Below are 22,698 nucleotides of genomic sequence, written 5' to 3' on the forward strand. Positions count from 1 at the left end.
CAAATCATCCACGATATGAACACAATTAAATCGACTTATTCTCATTGTGTTCCTCGAATTTAATTAAATCGTCAATTTCGTTCATATCAATTATGGGTGATGCCAAACATCTAAATCTATCATTGTGGAGCAATAGGTGCTTGTGCATTTACAACTTTAGTGACATTTGCAGTGCAGGTACATTCTCAACTCAACACTCCCCTTACCTCCACCATTTTGGAAGGCAAGGTATGGAAACCTCCACACGTTTCCCAGTCCCACGGCATAACCAACCATGGACAGGATGAAATCCAATTTATTAGTCCAGTTTCCCCTGGCCTTATTCTCATCTCCACTCTCGTCCTCCTGGGAAAAACAGTGGATTTTAGTGGTTTCATGTACATTAAGTAACCATATTGGACTTCAATTTAGTATAGCCTATCATTAAAACGTCTCAGATCCCAAACCCCTTGCCTTTCTGGGCGAACGATTCGTTTCGTTATTCGATCTATTAAATTGGCCACAAGTGTAGGCTATTTGCAACAGTCAGAAAATACAAATGCACTCCGCTTCAACGCACACAACAATCGCGGGAATACCACTATTTGATTGATGCGAGCATTTTAAAACATGACAGGACAAATTCATATGAATATTCATAAATACGGATCATTCAAATTTCCTCATTTCTGATTCCGTGCCAAGAGGGGTAGGAGAGAGGGGTAGGGAGACCGGGACCAAGCTTATCAATGGAGCACTGTCAGAAAGGCGCACGGGCGGGAGACTAGAGTGAGAGGAGGAGAGTGGCGAGGAATGCCCTCGCGGGGATTGGAACAATGGGCAGAATGCGCAGCCTTATGTAACCCATTGCCAAGCGCTGTCATGGGTTTACTGAGACCAATCCCGAGAGAGCATGATGCGGGGTTTCTATCCCTCTTTCTATCTATACCTGACACACGGAGCAGCGCAGTGCGGGGGGATATACCATTACCGTACGCTGATACACAAACAACCATTTTACAGTAGGCATATTCCTTTATCTTACTGCAGTGGGAAGATTCTTTCCATTCAGCACTTTCAGGATGACGTTTTAGACCAACTTTTGGTGACAGAATTGTATCAAATAGATAGTCTATTCTAGCCAAAGGCAGAGGGCCAGAACATCGAAATCGATAGCCTACCTTTTTCGTTCTATATTTTGATAATTACCTACAATAACTGGGAATTATTCTAAACTATTATATTGGTGAATTCTATTCGATTTATAGACAATTGCAACCTATGGTTACTGCATCTGGCCATCGCAAATTGAAACTCACTTGAACAGGCTATATAGATCATATTCTCTCAAATCACCCCTCAGCGTCAGGCTCCTGCACTATCTCAGGAGTCCCATGGGACCGTAATTACAACTTCTCAGCCGCAGCATGTCACCCCCACCTCGGCCTCCTTATCCGTGAAAGACCCGATAACACCACAGCCAATTCTCTATCTTAATAGGCAATACAGGTTGCATGTCAGATAGATCACCATTCGCTCCAAACCGCGGTTCGTCTTGTAATCCAGAAACCCCCCTCTAAGCTCTCCTGACCCCGGTTGGGCTATCCTCCCGTATCGAAATAATTCGTTTGAGCCCACTTACCCCCGTCACCGCGCCGGGCTGAACAGACGTGTTGCCATCTGCGCCCAGAATGATGGTGGTCTGACTCATGGTGGTCCAGTTGCCCGACGCATTGTTTTGATCCCCGGTAGCTCTAAGCGGGTCCCCGCACTGGACAGGGACAACCCGGGCAGCAGAACCACCAACTGAGCTGGTGGAATCCTTACGTAAGGCCGAGTTCGCAGCCACGGATCCAGGCACCGCCGGAGCGGCATTTTTAAATGTTCCATAGACTTTACTGACTTCTCCCGGTTTATTTTCCGTGGGACAGAAAGTTTTGCTCTCGTTGGATGGTACTGGCTGAGGGGCCGGGTAAGCGGTGGACGTTTGGTTAAGGGCATTATACGGTTTGTTTGCTGAAACTCCCACCGCTCCCTCCGGCTGGTGCAACGGTTTAAAACCGGTAGGAGCATTGGCCGGCTGTTTGGTCATCTCTCTCTGGTCGGAGAAATCCTGCAAAATGTCATTTACAGATGAGGCTTAGCACACAACACAAGGGATAAAACAAATATATAAAAAGGTTTTTACAAACAGAAACACTTTAAGATGCATTTACCAGGTCGGTGTTAGCACTACTAGGCTATGAATTGAGAATGAAATGATTTTAGCGCTACTATGTTCAGATCAAACCTATAGGGTAATCACCTACAATAAAAACGAATGCAGCAGTGGTGGTTGTTTCTGCAGTATTTTAAATGCCCTTTGTCGCATGTTTTGGCTCCGCTGCTCTGGGCTTCAGATCACGGTCTGCGGGAGTTTGCTTCTCCTGTTCGCAAGATTCTTTAATTTTACGCCCCATTCCCCCCATGTCATTCAGCTCCACACAGCTACTGATTTTTATGGGCAATAGACAAGCTGCCGGGCTCTTGACAGCTCCCCTCTCCCTGGCAGGCATATATGATCACTGGCACCAGGCTACAGCTCTGAGAGGACCCGGGCGTGCAGAAATACAAATGACTATCTCCGCATATATTGCCTAACCAAGAGGAAACAAAGCAATATAAGAGAGCGCGGGATTTCTAAACACAAACGTGCTACATTTAAATTGAAGTTTAAAAAAAATGTAAAAAGAGATACCGTTTCTGCGTGTTTTATCTAGCACCTTGCATGTAGGCTATTAAAAGGACACGCTCTGGTTTCGTTTCTCTTAAATTGAAAACAAATACATTCAAGACAAATAGCCCTACTTGAAGTCCTTGATTGGAAAATATCGAACGAAATACAAGTGTTTTCGATTGAACTTAATGCATCTTTTGCTCAGAGATTGCAAAGTGAATGCAAGTTGTGAAAAGTTTTTGCACAATGGACAACGTACAACGCGGCTACTAAATATAACCTATTATCCAGCACGCAGTTTGAATAAATGAAAATATTTCAACAAAACGAACTTAGGCTGCTTCAACCATTTAGATAAATAAGATAACTTGAATGACAAATGTAATGTAGAATTCAAAAAAAGAAAGTATTTAACCTACTCACCATTTGTGAAGATGCTTAAGACGTGCTGACGTTGAAAAACAGCTGTAAAGGGAACTGGAAGAAGTAGGAGTGGATTTGGCCGTGCTCAGTGTAAAGCTTTCTATACCCCAGTGGGAAAGATTGGGTTTGCGTCAGTGCGGAGCAAGGTGCCCTTCGCTTGACATTTTCTTGATAATAAGAGTTTGATAAATCATTGGCCTTGGATTCTGATTTTTAAAGCGACACCGGGCGAAGACGCGCAGAATCGTGCCCATGTTGTTCACGCACATGCCGCTCAGTGTGTGCGTGTTTGGACTGACTCATTCACCAGCTGATTAATAATACACTTTTCTCGAGGGCATGTGTACGTACAGACGCGCTTGGGAGGATTTGCATGTAGGTCTACATACATTTTGGGGATGGAGAATGCATGCAAGCACTGCAATTCGTGAGCGAAAATGTACCATTCGTGGGAGATACGACACTGATGGGGAAACTATTTCGTTAAATGGTTTCTATTTTTGCTAAACTATGGGGTTTATTGTGTTGTAAATATGCCTACTTTGCGTTTATGCTAATGATCATTTCTTAAGAAAGTAATATGTTGAAAACACTGAACATGTAGCTTGACATCTAGTATCATATATTACTTCTTTGGCCTATATTTTTAATATTAGGAACACATACTTATATAGGCTACGACATATGATTATCAATATTAAAATGTGATTTTTCGTTTCCATAAAGCCTGTGTTAGTAAATATTTTTTACAGGCTATTCAGTTTGGGCTATACTGTATATTTATCAAAAGTTATGAATATCCACCATAACAATTATTTACACCATTATCCTTGTACAAATATTTCTGAAGTGTGTGATGACAAACACTGCAGACTGCCGCAACGTATTTTTTTAAAGCCTCCGGGCTATATATATAGGCTTTACTATGCTTCAATGAATTTAAGCACACATGCGATATAGGGTTATACGTTTCTGTGTGCGTCACCGAGACAAGCACTGATCAAGTGTAGAAAAAAAGTGGGCGAGGTCTTCATGAAACGACTGAAGCTACTCATTTGTTAATCTCTTACGCAAGAAGGACACTTTTTTTTATTTTTACACGTGGTTATTGGGGTATCGCGCTCCACTGGAGGCTTTGGAACTTTCCCAGCACCACAAATAGCCTGCCCTAAAATACTGCATTGCGCACGGCATTGTTCAGCTTTTTCTTCCTTGTTAACGAAATGTAGCCCTCATTCAAAATTGGTTCATTCTCGTGCGAAAAATACCCGATGAGCATCCTATTATGTTGTTATTCAGACAACTGTTATGCAACCAACCCAAACCCCTGAGAAAGATAAATAATCCGAATAACACCCAACCCGGCTGAAACGGTCCACCGACCTCGCAGTGTCTACGAGCGCGTCGCTGTAGTCCGCGTGCCTTATTAAATGCGCGATAATCACCTGCACGCAAAGCTGCGCCCGTGTGGCGAGCGCACCTCGTAAATCTGGGCCATAACAGATAAGGGCCTCTCGCTGCAAAATTAGCTGGCTGCTCCAAGGTTTAATTACTTTGTCAACAGGGAATAATTGTAATTGATTTTTGCCCCTCTTTCCTTGTACTTCTCACACCTTCCCCAAGACACAGAATGGGAGACGGCAGGAGACGTACTTTGAGTTCCCACTGTGGGGGAACCTTTTTGAAAAGTAGGGTTCCTCGAGGAACCTTATTGAAAATAAAAATGGATAAAAAACCTTAAGTTTTTGAACATTTTATTATTGACGACATTTAGCAATAATAATAAAAAAAATAATAGCCTAATAATAAATATAATCTAATGACACAAAACATCCATGGGTAATTTAAGAATTGTCAAATGTATAGACCACTGTTGACATTTTAATTAGGTCTATTAAACATTAAACAACAATAATAAAAATGAAAACAATAAATCCAAAACAAAACAACAAGCCCATACTTTGGAGCAAACACTTAAAAAAATACATTTATATTATCCATATATTCCATAGATATTATATTTGGAAAGTTTAAGATCTTGAAGTGGGTATGGCGTTACTTTAATGCAACACTTCACACATGGAAAGATTTGATTTGTGCTAATCAAATATTCACCGGTGTGACAGCAAAGAATGCTATAGTCCAAATTCTGATTTAAACCAATTACATAACCAGTGGTTACCAACCACCACAGACAGATGAAGGCATGGAGTTGCATAGTCTGGGTGATGCCCTGGAGAACACCCTATTGCCAAAACGGTGGAGGTTGGATTTGGAGATGATGAGATCAGAGGAGGCTGGTGGGAGGAGGTATAGGAGGACAGGCTCATTTCTGGTCCCCACTGAAGGCCAGGCACTCTTTCTTGCCTTATATTTTGGCTCAGGCAGAAAACATTGTTTGATGTAGTGATATTTCAGATAATCTGTAAGCAAGACATGTCATGGAAATCAGGTGGCGTTGGCATGTATTTGCACTATTGTTAAAGTTTTGTTGGTGACCTGGTATGCAGAAATCACTGAGCAGAGCTATAATTCTATAATGCAACATACAGTGCCTTCAGAAAGTATTCACACCCCTTTACTTTTTCCACAATTTTTTTGTGTTACAGCTTGCATTTAAAATTGATCAAGTTGAGCTGTTGTGTCATTGATCTACACACAACACCCCATAATGTCAGTGAAATTTTGTTTCTAGGACATTTTAGAAAGTAATAAAAAATGTAATGTTGAATTGTCTTGAGTCAATAAGTATTCAACCCGCTTGTGCTTAATAAATTGCATAATAAGTTGCATGGACTCGTTCGGTGTTCAATAACAGTGGTAACATATTTTTTTTAATGACTATCCCATCTCAGTAGCCTACACATACAGATAATTGTAAGTTCCCTCAATCAAGTAGCGAATTTCAAGCACAGATTCAACCACAAAGACCAGGGAGGTTTTTCAATGCCTTACAAAGAGGGGCACCGATTGGTAGATGTGTATAAAAAAAATTTTTTTTTTTTTTTAAAAGCTGACGCTGAATAATATCCCTTTGAACATGGTAAAGTTATTAGACTTTGGATGGTGTATCAATACACCCAATCACTACAAAGATATAGGTGTCCTTCCTTACTCAGTTGCCAGAAAGGAAGGAAACTGCTCAGGGATTTCACCATGAGGCCAATGGTGATTTTAAAACAGTTATAGGAGTTTAATCGTGATATGAGAAAACTGAGGACGGCTCAACAACACTGTAGTTACTCCACAATGCTAACTTAAATGACAGAATCAAAATAATCAAGCATCTTGTTTGCAACAAGGCACTTAAGTAACACTGTAAAAATTATGAAATAAATTAACTGTTTGTCCTGAATACAAAGCGTCATGTTTGGGACAAATCCAACACATCACATCATATTTTCAAGCATGGTGGTGGCTGCATCATGTTATCAGTATGCTTGTCATCGTCTAGGACTAGGGAGTATTTAGGATAAAAAGAAACAGAATACATCTCTAAGCACAGGCAAAATCCTAAAGGAGAACCTGGTTCAGTCTGCTTTCCAATAGACACTGGGAGACAAATGCACCTTTCAGCAGGACAATAACATAAAACACAAGGCCAAATCTACACTGGAGTTGCTTACCAAGACGACATTGAATGTTCCTGAGTGGCCTAGTTACAGTTTTAACTTAAATCATCTTAAAAATCTATGGCAAGACTTGAAGTCTGGCAACTTGAAGAATTTTTAAAATAATAATGGGCACATATTGTACAATCCAGGTGTGCAAAGCTCTTAGAATTACACCAAAGGAGTCACTGCTGTAATTGTCGCCAAAGGTGCTCCTACAAAATATTGAGTCAGGGGTGTGAATACTTATGTAAATGAGATATTTCTGTATTTAATTTTCAATAAATTTGCAAACATTTCTAAAAACATGTTTTCACTTTGTCATTAAGGGGTATTGTGTGTAGAGAAAATCAATTTAGTAAATTTTGAATTCAGGTTGTAACAACAAAATGTGGACTAAGTCGAGGGATATGAATACTGTCTGAAGGCACTGCACAATCTGTGGAAATTGTGAGAAGATTAGCATATATGCTAACGTACATTTACAGGTACAGTGCTGCCAGATTTAAATGCAGCAACTATTTTTTATGAAAACCATTAAAGACTTTAGTAATGAGTTTAAATACAAAATCTGGAGTGAATCTGACGTATGGTTCATGAGAAGATGATTGCAGCTGTTTTTTTAGCATTAGTGTTACATATGCAAAGAATTAGTTGTTAAAAGTTTTAGTTTTTTGAGATATCAATACCAAATTCATTGTGGTTCATCTTAGGGATGTCCATGATAGCAATGACAAGTTTAAAGTTGATAGGCCACTGTGGAGTGGATTAAATGTACATGTAAAATTTGATTATTGATTTGTCAATAACTGTCATCTTTTGACCAATCCCTTAGCTTTCAAATTAGAAAAAAGTTACCAATCTCTGCTTTGCTGTGAACCCCAATAAGACAATTTATTCATATCACACACATTGAAAGACGCGGGACACACAGAAGTGGAAAAATAGATTTATTAAGCAAAACCAAATCCGAGGCGACAGTCGCCACCTGATCACGAACCAGCAATCCTTTCTTTTTCAGAACTTATGATTTATGTTCTGAGGGGAAGAGTGGAAAAGCATTCTGTTGTCAGCAGAGCTGCTCAATGGAGTATGCAGAGCGGGAGGTTTGTTAGATTTTTTTTTTACGACAAAATAAAACTCACTATGATTGTGTCCCAAATGGCACCCTATTCCCTACAGAGCTCTATTGGTCGTGGTCTAAAGTAGCACACTATATAGGGGAAAGGGTGCCAATTGGGATTCACAATTTATGCTGCTAGTAGTAGACCAGTAAATCTGGGAAAAAGTGCTTGTTTTTCTTTTGCTTGTTAAAGGTTGTCATCCATGCTAGATCAAATAGTGATCGGTGACAAAGTTAGGCCATTTTCAACGGGTTAAAGTTAGAATCTGGTGGAAATGGACATAATGGAAATTGTAATAGATTTAGGTAAAATATCCTGAAATTCTCAACCAAACTGAGTCGATTATCAAACAAACACATAGACTATGGAATGGATACGTTAAGTTACTTTTCGTACAGTTATTATGCTTTAAGACATGCAAGTACACAGAAAGGATGAACATTCAGATTTTTTTCAGCTAGTTGTGGTCTGGTCTATAGCACCACCAAGTACCCTTTTCAGATGACCTAGACCAGGGCTCTCCAACCCTGTTCCTGGAGAGACACCGTCCTGTAGGTCCTAATCTAGCACACCTGATTCTAATAATTAGCTGGTTTAAAAACTGAACCAGCTTAGCTACAGTTGGAGTTGGAATGAAAACCTACAAGAGAGTAGCTCTCCAGGAACAGGGTTGGAGACCCCTGACATAAACCCAGTGAGAAAACCGCAGTTGACCCAACTGAACCAGGAGAACTTTACCTCGTAAGAATCCGACTTTCTGGGCCAGAGATACTTAAACTGTAATGCTATTTTTAAGGGTTGAAATGTACATGCATGCAGCCAAGTAGGATAGTCACAGACTGTGACCAAATTTACTGAACACATCAATATTAATCAGGGATGGGCAACTCCAGTCCTTGGGGACCTAGTTGGTATCACACTTTTGCCCCAACACCTGACTCCAATAGTCAACCAACTCATGATCTTCAGTTGAGAATGCAATTAGTTTAATCACCTGTATTTGCTAGGGATGGGTAAAAATACCACACCTCAGTAAAAGGCACATGACAGCCCACTTGGAGTTTGCCAACAGGCACCTAAAAAACTCTCAGGCCATGAGAAAAAAAGATTCTCTGGTCTGATGAAACCAAGATGGAACTCTTTGGCCTGAATGCCAAGCATCACGTAGAGAGAAAACCTGGCACCATCCCTAAGGCAAAGCATGTTGGAGGCAGCATCATGCTGTGGGGATGCTTTTCAGCGGCAGTGACAGTGAGACTAGTCAGGATCAACGGAAAGAGGAACGGAGCAAATTAAAGAGAGATTCTTGATGAAAACCTGCTCTAGAAGGCTCAGGACCTCAGACGGGGGGGGGGGTGAAGGTTCTCCTTCCAACAGGACAACGACCCAAAGCACACACCGAAGACAACGCAGGAGTATCTTGGGGACAAGTCTCTGAATGTCCTTGAGTGGCCCAACAAGAGCCGGGACTTGAACCCGATCGAACATCTCTGGAGAGACCTCAAAAGAGCTGTGCAGCAACGCTCCCCATACAACCTGACAGCCTGAGAGGATCTGCAGAGAAGAGGAGAAATTCCCCAAATACAGGTATGCCAAGTTTGTAGCGTCATACCCAAGAAGACTCGAGGCTGTAATCGCTGCCAAAGGTGCTTCAACAAAGTGCTGAGGAAAGGGTCTGAATACTTATGTGTGATAGTTTTTTAAATTTTAATACATTAATAAAAAAAAATGTAAAACCTGTTCTCGCTTTGTCATGATGGGGTATTCTGTGTAGATTGATGAGAGAAATAAACAATTTAATTAATTTTAGAATAAGGCTGTAACGTAACAAAATATGGACAAAGTCAAGGGGTCTGAATACTTTCCGAATGCACTGTATGTATGCATGTAAATAGTCTGTTTATATTAATATAGTATGTTCAGTGCATTGTCAGTATTTTTAACTATCAGTATATTTAACTATTTGACTGTTTGAATATTTTATCCCTTACAAATGACATTACTGTTTCAATATCTCTGGAGCAGAAAGTCAGGTTCTTACGAGGTAACGTTCTTCTGGTTGAGTGGGGTCTCCTGCAGTTTTCCGAAGGGGTCTACATCAGGGCTTTCCAACCCTGTTCCTGGAGAGCTACCATCATGTAGGTTTTCATTCCAACCCTAATCTAGCGCACCAAATTCTAATTAGCTGGTTCATAAGATGAATCAGGTTCGTTACAACTGCGGTTGGAATGAAACCCTACAGGAGGGTAGTTCCCCAAGAACAGGGTTGGAGGTCCCCGGTCTACATCATCTGAGAAGTGTACTTGGTGATGCTACAGACCACAACTGTAGCTGAAAACATCAGAATTTTCAACCTTTCTGTTATTCACATGTCTTAAAGCATAGACATTTATGAAAAGTAACTATTAATGCATCCATTCCATAGTCTACGTGTTTGTTTGATAAGCCATTCAGTTTTTGTTGAGAATTTCCGAATATTTAACCTAAATCTATTACTATTTCCATTATGCCCATTTTCACCACATTTGACCTGTAACCCATTGAAAATGGCCTTATAAATCGAAAATTAACATGTTAATTAACATGTTAATCCAGCCTAACTTTGTATCACCCCATCATTGTTTGATCTAGCATAGATGAAAGCCTTTAACAAGCAAAACATACATAAAACATTTCCAGGTTGGTTGGTCTACAATAGGGAGAACAGATGGCAACCTTATGAAAAGTACGGCAAAATTCAGCCTAACTTTGTATCACCCCATCATTGTTTGATCTAGCATAGATGAAAGCCTTTAACAAGCAAAACATACATAAAACATTTCCAGGTTGGTTGGTCTACAATAGGGAGAACAGATGGCAACCTTATGAAAAGTACGGCAAAATTGCAAGAATAATGTACATAAAAGGGGAGAGCAAATGAGAACGAAGTGGGAATGTCACAGGAAAATGTTGACCCTGTGCATAACTGATTTAAGAAGTTTCCACATTTAAGTTTCCACAGCGAAGTATAAACATTTTTAAGAAATGGCACTTTCCAAGAAAATCAACTCAGATTTTGTATGAGGGAATGTGTTAATTAATAGGTATGGTATTAAAATGGAGTGAACTCCACAGCTTGTTGTTCAAGCCCACTTCATACTCTCCCTGTCTCAGCACTCAGTCAGTCTACCTGTTTTTCTCTTTTAGATTAATCCCACACACTTATATCATCTACATTTACTGCTCCATATGAAGATAAGTTGTTTCTGATTCCATAAGCGTTAAACATTTCATAATAACAACCATAATAATACTATTTGTTTTGGCAAAGTCTGGGGAATATTTCAGTTTAGCCACACTATTGATATGTCATCATTGTCATGTCATCAGTGAACTCACTGCAGGCTGTAGGTCTGCTTCCTGTCATGGAGGTCAACTGTAATGAACAGTGAGCAGGGGGTTCTTTTTGTTTTTGCATACGGTGATCCGTCCCTGAAGCTCCTCCCCTAAAGAGGAAAACCAATAAAAGTGAGAGGCTGAGCACCAACCTTTGACTTCTGTTCACCTGTATTGGAGCACTCTGGGGTGAGTGCTCCAATATAATCAATAATAATAATCAATGTCTTGGAGCCGCACATCTCTAATCTAGAGAATAACCTCTCCTAGGCAATAGACAGTAGGGCTATTCAGTTACAGTCCCAGAGTGCCACATCAACATCAGGCCAATAATTCAATAAATACATAATAAATAAATATGATGAGTACAACCTCAAGAACACCATCCCAAATGTGAAGCATGGAGGTGGAAACATCTTTCTTTGGGGATGCTTTTCTGCAAAGGGGACAGGACGACTGCACCGTATTGAGGGGAGGATGGATGGGGCCATGTATCGCGAGATCTTGGCCAACAACCTCCTTCCCTCAGTAAGAGCATTGAAGATGGGTCGCGGCTGGGTCTTCCAGCATGACAACGACCCGAAACACACAGCCAGGGCAACTAAGGAGTGGCTCCGTAAGAAGCATCTCAAGGTCCTGGAGTGGCCTAGCCAGTCTCCAGACCTGAACCCAATAGAAAATCTTTGGAGGGAGCTGAACGTCCGTATTTCCCAGCGACAGACCCGAAACCTGAAGGATCTGGAGAAGGTCTGTATGGAGGAGTGGGCCAAAATCCCAGCTGCAGTGTGTGCAAGCCTGGTCAAGAACTACAGGAAACGTAATTGCAAACAAAGGTTTCTGTACCAAATATTAAGTTCTGCTTTTCTGATGTATCAAATACTTATGTCATGCAATAAAATGCAAATTAATTACTTAAAAATCATACAATGTGATTTTCTGGATTTTTGATTTAGATTCCGTCTCTCACAGTTGAAGTGTACCTATGATAAAAATTACAGACCTCTACATGCTTTGTAAGTAGGAAAACCTGCAAAATCGACAGTGTGTCGAATACTTGTTCTCCCCACTGTATATATACAGTTGAAGTCGGAAGTTTACATAGACCATTTAAACTCAGTTTTTCACAATTCTTGACAATTAATCAGAGTAAAAATTCCCTGTCGTAGGTCAGTTAGGATCACCACTTTATTTTGAGAGTGTGTAATGTCAGAATAATAGTAGAGAGAATGATTTATTTCAGCTTTTATTTATTTCATCACATTACCAGTGGGTCAGAAGTTTACATACACTCAATTAGTATTTGGTAGCATTGCCTTTAAATTGTTTAACTTGGGTCAAACGTTTCGGGTAGCGTTCCACAAGCTTCCCACAATAAGTTGGGTGAATTTTGGCCCATTCCTCCTGACAGAGCTGGTGCACACTCTTTTTAAGTTCTGCACACACATTTTCTATAAGATTGAAGTCAGGCCACTCCAATACCTTGACTTTGTTGTCCTTAATTAAGCCATTTTGCCACAAAATTGGAAGAACGCTTTGGGTCATTGTCCATTTGGAAGACCCATTTGCGACAAAGCTTTAACTTTAACTGATGTCTTAAGATGTTGCTTCAATATATCCACCTAATTTTCCTACCTCATAATGCCATCTATTTTGTGAAGTGCACCAGTCCCTCCTGCAGCAAAGCACCCCCACAACATGATGCTGCCACCCCCGTGCTTCACGGTTGGGATGGTGTTCTTCGGCTTGCAAGCCTCCACCCTTTTCCTCCAAACATAACGATGGTCATTATGGCCAAACAGTTCTATTTTTGTTTCATCAGACCAGAGGACATTTCTCCAAAAAGTACGATCTTTGTCCCCATGTGCAGTTGCAAACTGTAGTCTGGCTTTTTTATGGCGGTTTTGCAGCAGTGGCTTCTTCCTTGCTGAGCGGACTTTCAGCTTATGTCGATATAGGACTCGTTTTAATGTGGATATAGATACTTTTGTACCTGTTTCCTCCAGGGTCTTCACAAGGTTCTTTGCTGTTGTTCTGGGATTGATTTGCACATTTCGCACCAAAGTACGTTCATCTCTAGGAGACAGAACGCGTCTCCTTCCTGAGCAGTATGATGGCTGCGTGATCCCATGGTGTGTAGACTTGCGTACTATTGTTTGTACAGATGAACGTGGTACCTTCAGCCATTTGGAAATTGCTCCCAAGGATTAACCAGACATGTGGAGGTCTACATTTTTTTTCTGAGGTCTTGGCTGATTTCTTTAGATTTTCCCATGATGTCAAGCAAAGAGGCACTGAGTTTAAAGGTAGACCTTAAAATAAATCCACAGGTACACCTCCAATTTACTCAAATGATACAAATTAGCCTATCAGAAGCTTCTAAAGCTATGACATAATTTTCTGTAATTTTCCAAGCTGTTTAAAGGCACAGTCATTAGTGTATGTAAACTTCTGACCCACTGGAATTGTGATACAGTTAATAATAAGTGAAATAATCTGTCTGTAAACAATTGTTGGAAAAATTACTTGTGTCATGAACAAAGTAGATGTCCTAACCGACTTTTGTGGAGTGGTTGAAAAACTAGTTTTAATGACTCCAACCTAAGTGTATGTAAATTTCCAACTTCAACTGTATATACAAATATATATACTTTATTATTCCCCACAAACCCTACCACCCTTCCCCCAATAAACAATAGCACTTAGGCTTCTACCTTCAGTTTATACATATTATACACATTTTACAGACAGAATCTATTTTACAATAATGATATTTTGTTTGTTTTTAGTCCTTCCTCTATTTCTGATGTACATCCAGTTTGATTTCTATTTGTAACTGCTATTTCACAAAATGTTTGAATCTATATACATGTTACAGACCCTGTATGTTTTACATTGGTTATCTTGTTATTAGTCCCACTTTTCAGCTCATCCTATCTATCTCTTAACACCATCCATTTTGGATTTATATTTTCCATATATTTCTCAACTGTGCTGTGATGCTTCACAAAAGTACTGAACATTTCTAATCTCATAGCTTCTACAGATTGTAAATTAAAGATAACCATTTATGCTAAAATAATTATTATATTATTGATTGATTGACTATGGCTTTTCAAATTATCCAGTATTGCTATCTGCAGAATTAGTTCCTGTGACCAAAAACGAGCTATATATGGACAGTACCAAAATAAATGATCTAATGACTCTGCCTCCTCACAGCAAAATCTGCAGAGCTGGGAAGATTGTATCCCCCATATATATAACATTCTATTGGTTGCAAGAATTTTGTATAGTAATTTCATTTGAAAAATTCGAAGTTCTGAATCCGGCGTTGTTTTGTGTGTCAAGTCATAAACCATGTGCCATGGAATGGGTACATTGGGAATCTCTTTATAAACTGTAATTTTTTTGGTCCTTAAATTAAATTGGTATATGTTTTTATTCATCACAATTTTCATTAACCGTTTCTGTTCTTTAATGCAGGGCCAACAGACAAGTTCCTTACTTCTTTCCCCTTCCATTTTTGTGGTAATGCTGCAATTAGTTGGTTGTAATTTTGGGTAGAGCAGACATATCCATATGTCCGTTTTAGCTGCATGTGTGGCATAACTCCACCAGTCCTATTTATGATATCATTCACTAAATTATACCTTTTTTAAACATTTCATTGAAAAATATGTGTTTTTTAAATCAATTAGTATATTTCAGTTTAACCACAATATTTGTTGTATTATTTGTTTCGTCTTTTCAGGTGGATTAAACGTGTTAAAAAAATTAATGCTTGTTTAAAAAATAACTATATTTTGGAGATTATTTCCTTTTCAAACAACCGAAAGTGAGCAGTTAAAGGGAAAAAAGCCATTCTTGAACTTGGGGTGAGACATTCCTACCAATTTACGAGAAAACAAGTTTGGATTTAAGTATACCTTTTGAATGACTGATGCCTTTAGTGTGAGATCTAATGCTTTAATATTTAATAACTTCTGCCCTCCGAATTCATATTAAGTATAGAAATAGTCCCATTAATTTTTTTCTGGCTTTGCCATTCCAAATAAAATCGAATATTTTTTGTTCATATAATTTAAAAAGCAGGTCACTAGGTGTAGGCAAAACTATAAGCAAATAGGTAAACTGTGATATGACTAGAGTTAAATCAGGGTGATTTTTCCACAAATAGACAGGTATTTTCCTTTCCATGGTAGCAAGATCTTATCTATTTTTGCTAACTTTCTATAAAATGGATTGGAGTGAGATCATTTCTTTCTTTTGGGATTTTTATACCGAGTATGTCCACATCCCCATCAGACCATTTTATTGGTAAACTACACGGTAATGTATTCTTTAGTGATCCAATATGTAATATAGTACACTTATCATAATTTGGTTTTAATCCAGAGAAGTTAGCAAAAGTATCTAGATCCTCCACGAGGCCGTGGAGGGATTCTAATTGTGATTTAAAAGAAAACATGAGTCATCAGTGTACAGTGACAACTTTGTTTTTAAGCCACAGATTTCTAATCCCTTAATATTCTTGTTGGATCTGATTTTAACAGCTAACATTTCGATGGCAATAATAAATAGATATGCCGATAGTGGACAACCTTGTTTTACTCCTATAAACAGTTTAAAACTTTCTGAGATGTAGCTATTCTTTACTATTTTACACCTAGGGTTACTATACTTAATTTTAACCCCTTTTATAAGAGATTCCCCAAAATTGAAATATACTAATTTATATATAAATTCCAGTCGCACTTTATCAAAAGCCTTTTCAAAATCAGCTATGAAAACCAGGCCTGGAGTCCCCGATATTTCATAGTATTCTATTGTTTCCAGTACTTGTCTTATATTATCTCCAATGTATCGTCAATGTAAAAAACCTGTCTGATTAGAATGAATAATATCTGACAATACCTTTTTAATTCTATTTGCCAAGCATTTAGGTAGGATTTTTGCATCACAATACTGAAGTGTAAGATGCCTCCAATTTTTTAAATGGACTGGATCTTTATATACACCACTTGGGTCCTGTTTCAGTAATAATGATATCAGACCCTCTTGTTGCGTGTCCGACAATATACCATTTATATAGGAGTGGTTAAAACATGCTAATAATGGTTCTCTGAGTATTTCAAAAAAAGTTTGGTATACTTCCACTGGTATGCCATCCAGCCCTGGAGTTTTCCCAGCCTTTAAAGGCTTTAATTGCATCAAGAAGTTCCTCCTCTGTAATTTGGCCTTCATGTGAGTCTTCCTGTACAGATGTTAATTTTACATTATTTTTAGGAAAATAATCCATACAGTTAGCTTCGGTTAGTGGAGATGGAGGAGACTGAAATTAAAACATGTTCTTAAAGTACTTTACTTCCCCTTTCAAAATATAATTCGGTGAATCATGCGTGACTCCATCATTTGCAACAAGTTTCAATACATTTTTTTGGGTAGCACTTATATTTTGAAGATTTAAAAATAATTTGGTGCATTTGTCCCCATATTCCATCCAGTTGGATTAATTTTTATAATATATTACACTGGATCTTTCTTGATTAAGTTTCTCCATTTCTTTTTGTTTTTCCTATAACTTATTCTGTGCCTCTATGATACAGTTTTCATTGCTGTCTAACTGTACTGTTTTATAGATGAGTACTGAATTGCATTGCCTCTAAAGGCACATTTAAAAGTGTTCCATTCAATAAGGGGATCTGCTGTACCTATCTGCTGTCTGAAAAAGTCAGTTATACATTCTCCTGTCCTAGTTATAAACAATTTATCACCAAGTAGGCTTTGATTAAATTTCCAATATCCTCACCCACGTGGAAATTCTGTAAGAGTCATATATATGTCAATTATGTTATGATCCGACCGCATTCAGTCCCCTATCAACACTTTTTAAACTTTTGGTACCAGAGAGAATGACATAAAGTAATCTAGACGAATAGCTTGATCAAGCCTCCGCCATGTATATATCTCACTAGTTCATGGTATTTAAGCCTCCATATATCCACTAATTCCAATATATCCATGACAATCATGATTTCCTTAAGTGCCTGAGGGTGATAGTTTGTAGTGTGATTTCCTTTACGGTCCATAGAGGTATTTAAAACAGTATTAAAATCTCACACCATAATAAAAGAGTCTAGTTTTGCTTGTAGAGTTGATACATTCTTATATATATTTTCAAAGAAGATTGTATCATCATTATTTGGACCGTATAAGTTTATAAGCCATATCTGTTCACTGTCCAATAACATAGTTAAAATAATCCATCTACCTTGATGATCTGTTTGGACAATTCGCAAATTTGGATCAAAATTGCTGTTAATGAAAACCATCACCCCTTTTGAATTTCTTTTCCCATGGGAAATATATTTCGCACCCCCAGTCCTTTTCCTCACAAAACTTAATCTAAAATTGTCGAATGAGTTTCCTGTAAACAATAGATATTATATTCCTTATCTTTTAGCAAGGTAAATACTGATCGTCTTTTCTTATGATCTGCTAAGCCATTACAATTATAACTGGTTATACTTATTTCAGCACTTACCATAATGAGACACAACTTTCAATTCTATTTATCAAAATATTGGTTTGTAAACGTAACATTAAAAAGTAACATGACGATTGAGTGTCTATATAGCTGTACCATGATATTTGCAGTGCTACTAAGTAAACCTCCAATTGGTCCACACTATTCCACCCGCTAAAAGCCCTCCTCATCCCGAGTTGGGTTGTCATCCCAATGCCTGGCAGACCACCCCTGACCCCCCCGGATCCCATAGCCCTGAAGAAACTGGGATCCATCCTTCGAAAAGAGCACACAGTGCCATTACCGAACAGAAGTAGATCAACCGCCAAATGCATTTCCATCACCCTCACCTCGATTTGTATTATAGCCATAAAAATATATATATTTTTAAAATCCTGTTTATCTTATTTTCCATAATTAGCTATTAATATCTGTAGTAATGTAGGCAATTGATGCAAAGGATTTTTACCTCTCACCAGTCTCGCCATTATCAAAATTACAGTATTGCACACCAATTATTATATTAGCAAACAATTATTGTGAATCATCCTATATTGTCCCTAACATCTTTTACTCCCCCGCAACAGTTGTGGGATACACACATACACACTCAACCCCTTTCCTCCACACAACCATAGGCTCTCATTCTCAACAGTTGCACCATCCCAGAGCCCAACTCAAGAAAGGTCTTGATTTACGAATGCATATACTGTTGCAGCTGTATGAGAAGGCCTGCAAAACTGTGCAAAAAAAATGGGAAGAAATGGGGAGATTTTACTAACCATTGTCACGTCCTAGATGATGGAGGTCAGATATACCCCCTTCCCCTGAAACACCCACAACATGGTCCCCCGTATTGACCTTATTCCCAAGCATCTCAATGCAGTCAGACTTTTGATTTTGTGCCACCAGGGCCACAATAATATACCACCTCTCTGAATGTCTGAGTGTGACCCCTCCCCATGGGTTACTGCAGCTAGTGTTGCCAACACTGCCACTGCCTGGGTGTGGGCACCCCAACGGAATCCCCACCGGCTAGGTACAAGGTCGTCAAGGTTCTCATTAGCAGCTTTGAGAATTTCCTTGTATATTATGCTCTCCCTTTAGGGGCCTTTGGCTTTGCAGAACCAATCCTGCCAAGCAGGCTCAGAATCTTGAGGGGGCAGTGCTGCTCTAGTGTCACTACTTCCACCGAAGTCGGTGCCTCTCCTTGTTCGGGCGGTGTTCGGCGGTCGATGTCACCGACCTTCTAGCCATCACTGATCCATTTTTCATAGCCATTCATTTTCCATTGGTTTTGTCTTGTCTTCCTTCAAACCTGGTTCCAAATCCCATCAATTACATGTTGTGTATTTAACCCTCTGTTTCCCCTCATGTCCTTGTCGAAGATTGTATGTGATGTGCATTTTAGTGTTGGTGTGTGACGGATTTTGTACCCACTTGTTATTTTGTCAATTTTAGTTGTTTTGGAGTTTTGTCAGTATTTACTAAACAACTCCATTTATACCAAGTTCGTTCTCCTGTGCCTGACTTCCCTGCCACCAACACGCACCCCTTACATCTAGGTCTCTGACTGCATTTTGGCTGCATACAGACCACTTACAACAGGCCCATAAAACAGTTAGGGACTTCTCCTTAGTGCCTGGGTCATTCAGGTGGGTGTCTAGGGTATAGGGTTGTGGACCGTTCCATCAATATAGGATCATAAAAAAATAGATTAGATGTATAATTAATTAAACAAATGTAGTTGCCCTTGATAGGACAATAAATACATTAAATGTATAATTTATTTTAAAACGCTGTTCCACTATGATAGGACAATAAATAAATAGGACGTATAATTCATTATAAAAAGTATATCCCTCATCTGAACAACATTGAAAGTGCTCTCACAACTCTTGCTCACAGCAATACATTGGTTCTGGGATATGCAACCATTTTCTTTCTCACTCAAAGCCACACTTTCCCAAACACAAAAAAAACTCACACCACACCTTCCACACATACTGTGCCTTCTGTTTACTGAGTTTTATGTTCACCATGTTGAATTAGTGCTTTTGTGTTCCAATTAGTTATATTTGAAGACATATAGAAAGCTGTAATTTTTGTTGTATTATTACAATCCATTACCAGGCTAGAATTGTGTGTTTCGTTATTTGCCGGCTCGATGAGTACTTTGTCATTTTTAAAATAGCCATGGAATAGTCTTTGTGTCTCTGATCAACTGGTTATCAAAATATAGTTTATCGACGACAAGAGCTACTCGTTTCCCTTTTAATCTAATACGTTCTGCAATTTCCTTCAGGAACTGGTCATTCATGCCAATTTTTGTGCCAGCAAGTCTTTTACCCAGGCTTTTAACCATTATTTTATCTTTAAAGAAAGCAAATTTGGCAACGATTGGGTGTTCACTGCCCTCTCTGTCCGAAGTGGTGTACAAGTTCTAGTTGGATTTTGTCGATAGCTTCGTGTGGAATCTGTAGCGCTGTAAGAAGGAACTCTCTAACTACAGATGCAGGAACTTCTCCTTCTTTGTCTTGGATACGTGTAAGCACCAGATTCTCTCTCATGGATCTAGTCTGTATGTTAAGTAAGGCTTCTCTCAGAGCGGTGTTCTCCTTTTTAAGTTCATTCACTTCGGTTTCAATCTTATTGACTGTCCTTTTTAGTTTGTCTTTCTCCAATGTCACAGCTTTTTCATCACTAATCTCGAGGCTTGCCTTCAACTCTTTTATATCCTTACTGACTAGTTCAAGTATACCCAGTTTGTCATTGATTTTAACAGATCGGTTTCGACCTTTACCATTCCTGGTGGTGAAAATATATAATCGTCTGTGTCTGTAGAAGAGTCACATTTTCGTTTTGAAATAGGTTCCCCTGTCTTACTCTCTGTCATGCTTGTTTTCGTAATACTTGTCGAGACATTTCTCTAGTCTTAAAATGTGTTTTGTGTTGTTATCCAGATTAAAGGTTATCACCCACCAGATTGTGTAGTGCTAATATTTTGTCTAACTTACCAACATTGAAAATTACATTTTATCTTGAGGTGCTCTACATAGCTACGCTCAGCCCGTCATCTGCTCCCCTCTATCTTGCATCATCAAGAAGAAGAGACTTGCTTGGGCCAAGAAACAAGAGCAATGGACATTAGACCAGGAAAAATCTGTCCTTTGGTCTGATGAGTCCAAATTTGAGATTTTTAGTTCCAACCATCTTGTCTTTGTGAGACGCAGAGTAGGTGAATGGATGATCTACGCATGTGTGGTTCCAACTGTGAAGCATGGCGGAGGTGGTGTGATGGTGCTTTGCTGGTGACACTGCCAGTGGTTTATTTAGAATTCAAGGCACACTTAACCAGCATGGCTACCACAGCTTTCTGCAGCAATACGCCATCCCATCTGTTTTGGGCTTAGTGGGACTATCATTTGTTTTTCAACAGACAATGACCCAAAACACACCTCCAGGCTGTGTAAGGGCTATTTGACCAAAAAGGACAATGATGGAGTGCTGCATCAGATGACCTGGTCTCCACAATCACCCGACCTCAACCCAATTGAGATGGTTTGGGGTGAATTTTTACAAAATAGACCATTTTGACTTTGCAGCTGGCCTATCTCGGGGAAATCGTTTAGTTCTGGCGCCAGGGCAAGATTCATGACAAATGTCAACCTGCCAGAAATGTGCAGATACTGAACATTACCCATTTTTTCCCCCAGATGAATGACGAAGGGCTGGGAAAAGGGTCTGAAATGGAACCCAGCCTCACAACCCCTCAGGTATTGCTCAGAGATCGAGGGGAGCCAGAATGGGAAGGGGGTTATGCAGGGGTAGGCTACAGTAAGTCTGTCCCCCAAATGGCACCCTATTCACTTTTTAGTGCACAACTTTGGACCAGGACCCATAGGGTTTTGGTCAAAAATAGTGCACCATATAGGGCATGGAGTTTTCAACACTTACCCAACGAGGTAAGGAGCCTACTGGTTTTCTGTTCGAACTAATAATTAATTGCACCCACTGTCTAAATCATTCCCTGATTAGAGAGGATCAATAATAAAATGCAGTGGAACTTGCTTCGAAGTCCAGAGTTGAGTTTGAGGGATATAGAGAACAAGTTGCCATTTGGGGTTTAAAAAAGGCCAAAAGAGTAATTGCTTGACCTGCGATAGTCCTCTGATTAAATGCAACCCCTGCAGGGTAAATAAAACGAGTTTGAGATCAAATAACTGAAAAAAGAAAACAAACTTGGAGGAAAACTGGGAGAAAAATTCGAAGCTATGTTCGAATACTTATACTAACCACACTAACCATACTATTTGTAACGTACATTGAGTATATAGTATGCTTTTTGGTCATAGTATGGATAGAGTTAGTATTCCAAAAGTTCCCGGATGTCATACTACATTCGCCAAAAAACAAAGTATACACGCAGTGGACACTATTTCCGTACTTTTAGGGCCTATAATACATTTCTTCAGGAATGGGCGTGGCTTCATAACTTTTCAGATTTGAAGAAAATTGTGGAAAATATGCAGCCAAAGTCCGACAAGAGCGCATACAAATTCATTGCTTTAACTTCTTTGGGGTAGGGGGCAGTATTTGGAATTTTGGATGAAAAGCGTGCCCAAATCAAGCTGCCTGCTTCTCAGCCATAACAGCTAAGATATGCATATTATTAGTAGATTTGGATGGAAAACACTCTGAAGTTTCTAAATCTGTTTGAATGATGTCTGTGAGTATAACAGAACTCATATGGCAGGCAAAAACCTGAGAAAAAATCCAACCAGGAAGTGGGAAATCTGAGGTATGAAGTTTTTGTACTCATCCCCTATCCAATACACAGTGGGATATTGGTCATTTTGCACTTCCTACGGCTTCCACTAGATGTCAGCAGTCTTTAGAAACTTGTTTGATGCTTCTGCTCTAAAGGAGGGGCTAAGAAGAGCT

General features: G+C 39.3%; 1 protein-coding gene and 1 pseudogene across 1 annotated transcript in view; both read right to left on the minus strand.

The window, feature by feature from the left end:
* Window positions 1-2,534, minus strand: part of LOC115112790 (sodium- and chloride-dependent glycine transporter 2-like) — a 45,496-nt gene extending 42,962 nt beyond the window's left edge. The window contains exons 1-3 of the mRNA XM_029639795.2: window positions 2,432-2,534; window positions 1,622-2,118; window positions 207-345 (exon numbers count right to left, since the gene is read on the minus strand). Coding sequence (XP_029495655.2) covers window positions 207-345; window positions 1,622-2,118; window positions 2,432-2,534 — 739 coding nt within the window. The remainder of the gene's footprint in view (window positions 1-206; window positions 346-1,621; window positions 2,119-2,431) is intronic.
* A 7,832-nt stretch (window positions 2,535-10,366) lies between these two features.
* The window catches only part of LOC115112736 (protein arginine N-methyltransferase 3-like), a 62,599-nt pseudogene continuing 50,267 nt past the window's right edge, over window positions 10,367-22,698 (minus strand).

The sequence above is a fragment of the Oncorhynchus nerka genome, linkage group LG28 (genome assembly GCF_034236695.1).
Source record: "Oncorhynchus nerka isolate Pitt River linkage group LG28, Oner_Uvic_2.0, whole genome shotgun sequence".
Classification (NCBI taxonomy): domain Eukaryota; kingdom Metazoa; phylum Chordata; class Actinopteri; order Salmoniformes; family Salmonidae; genus Oncorhynchus; species Oncorhynchus nerka.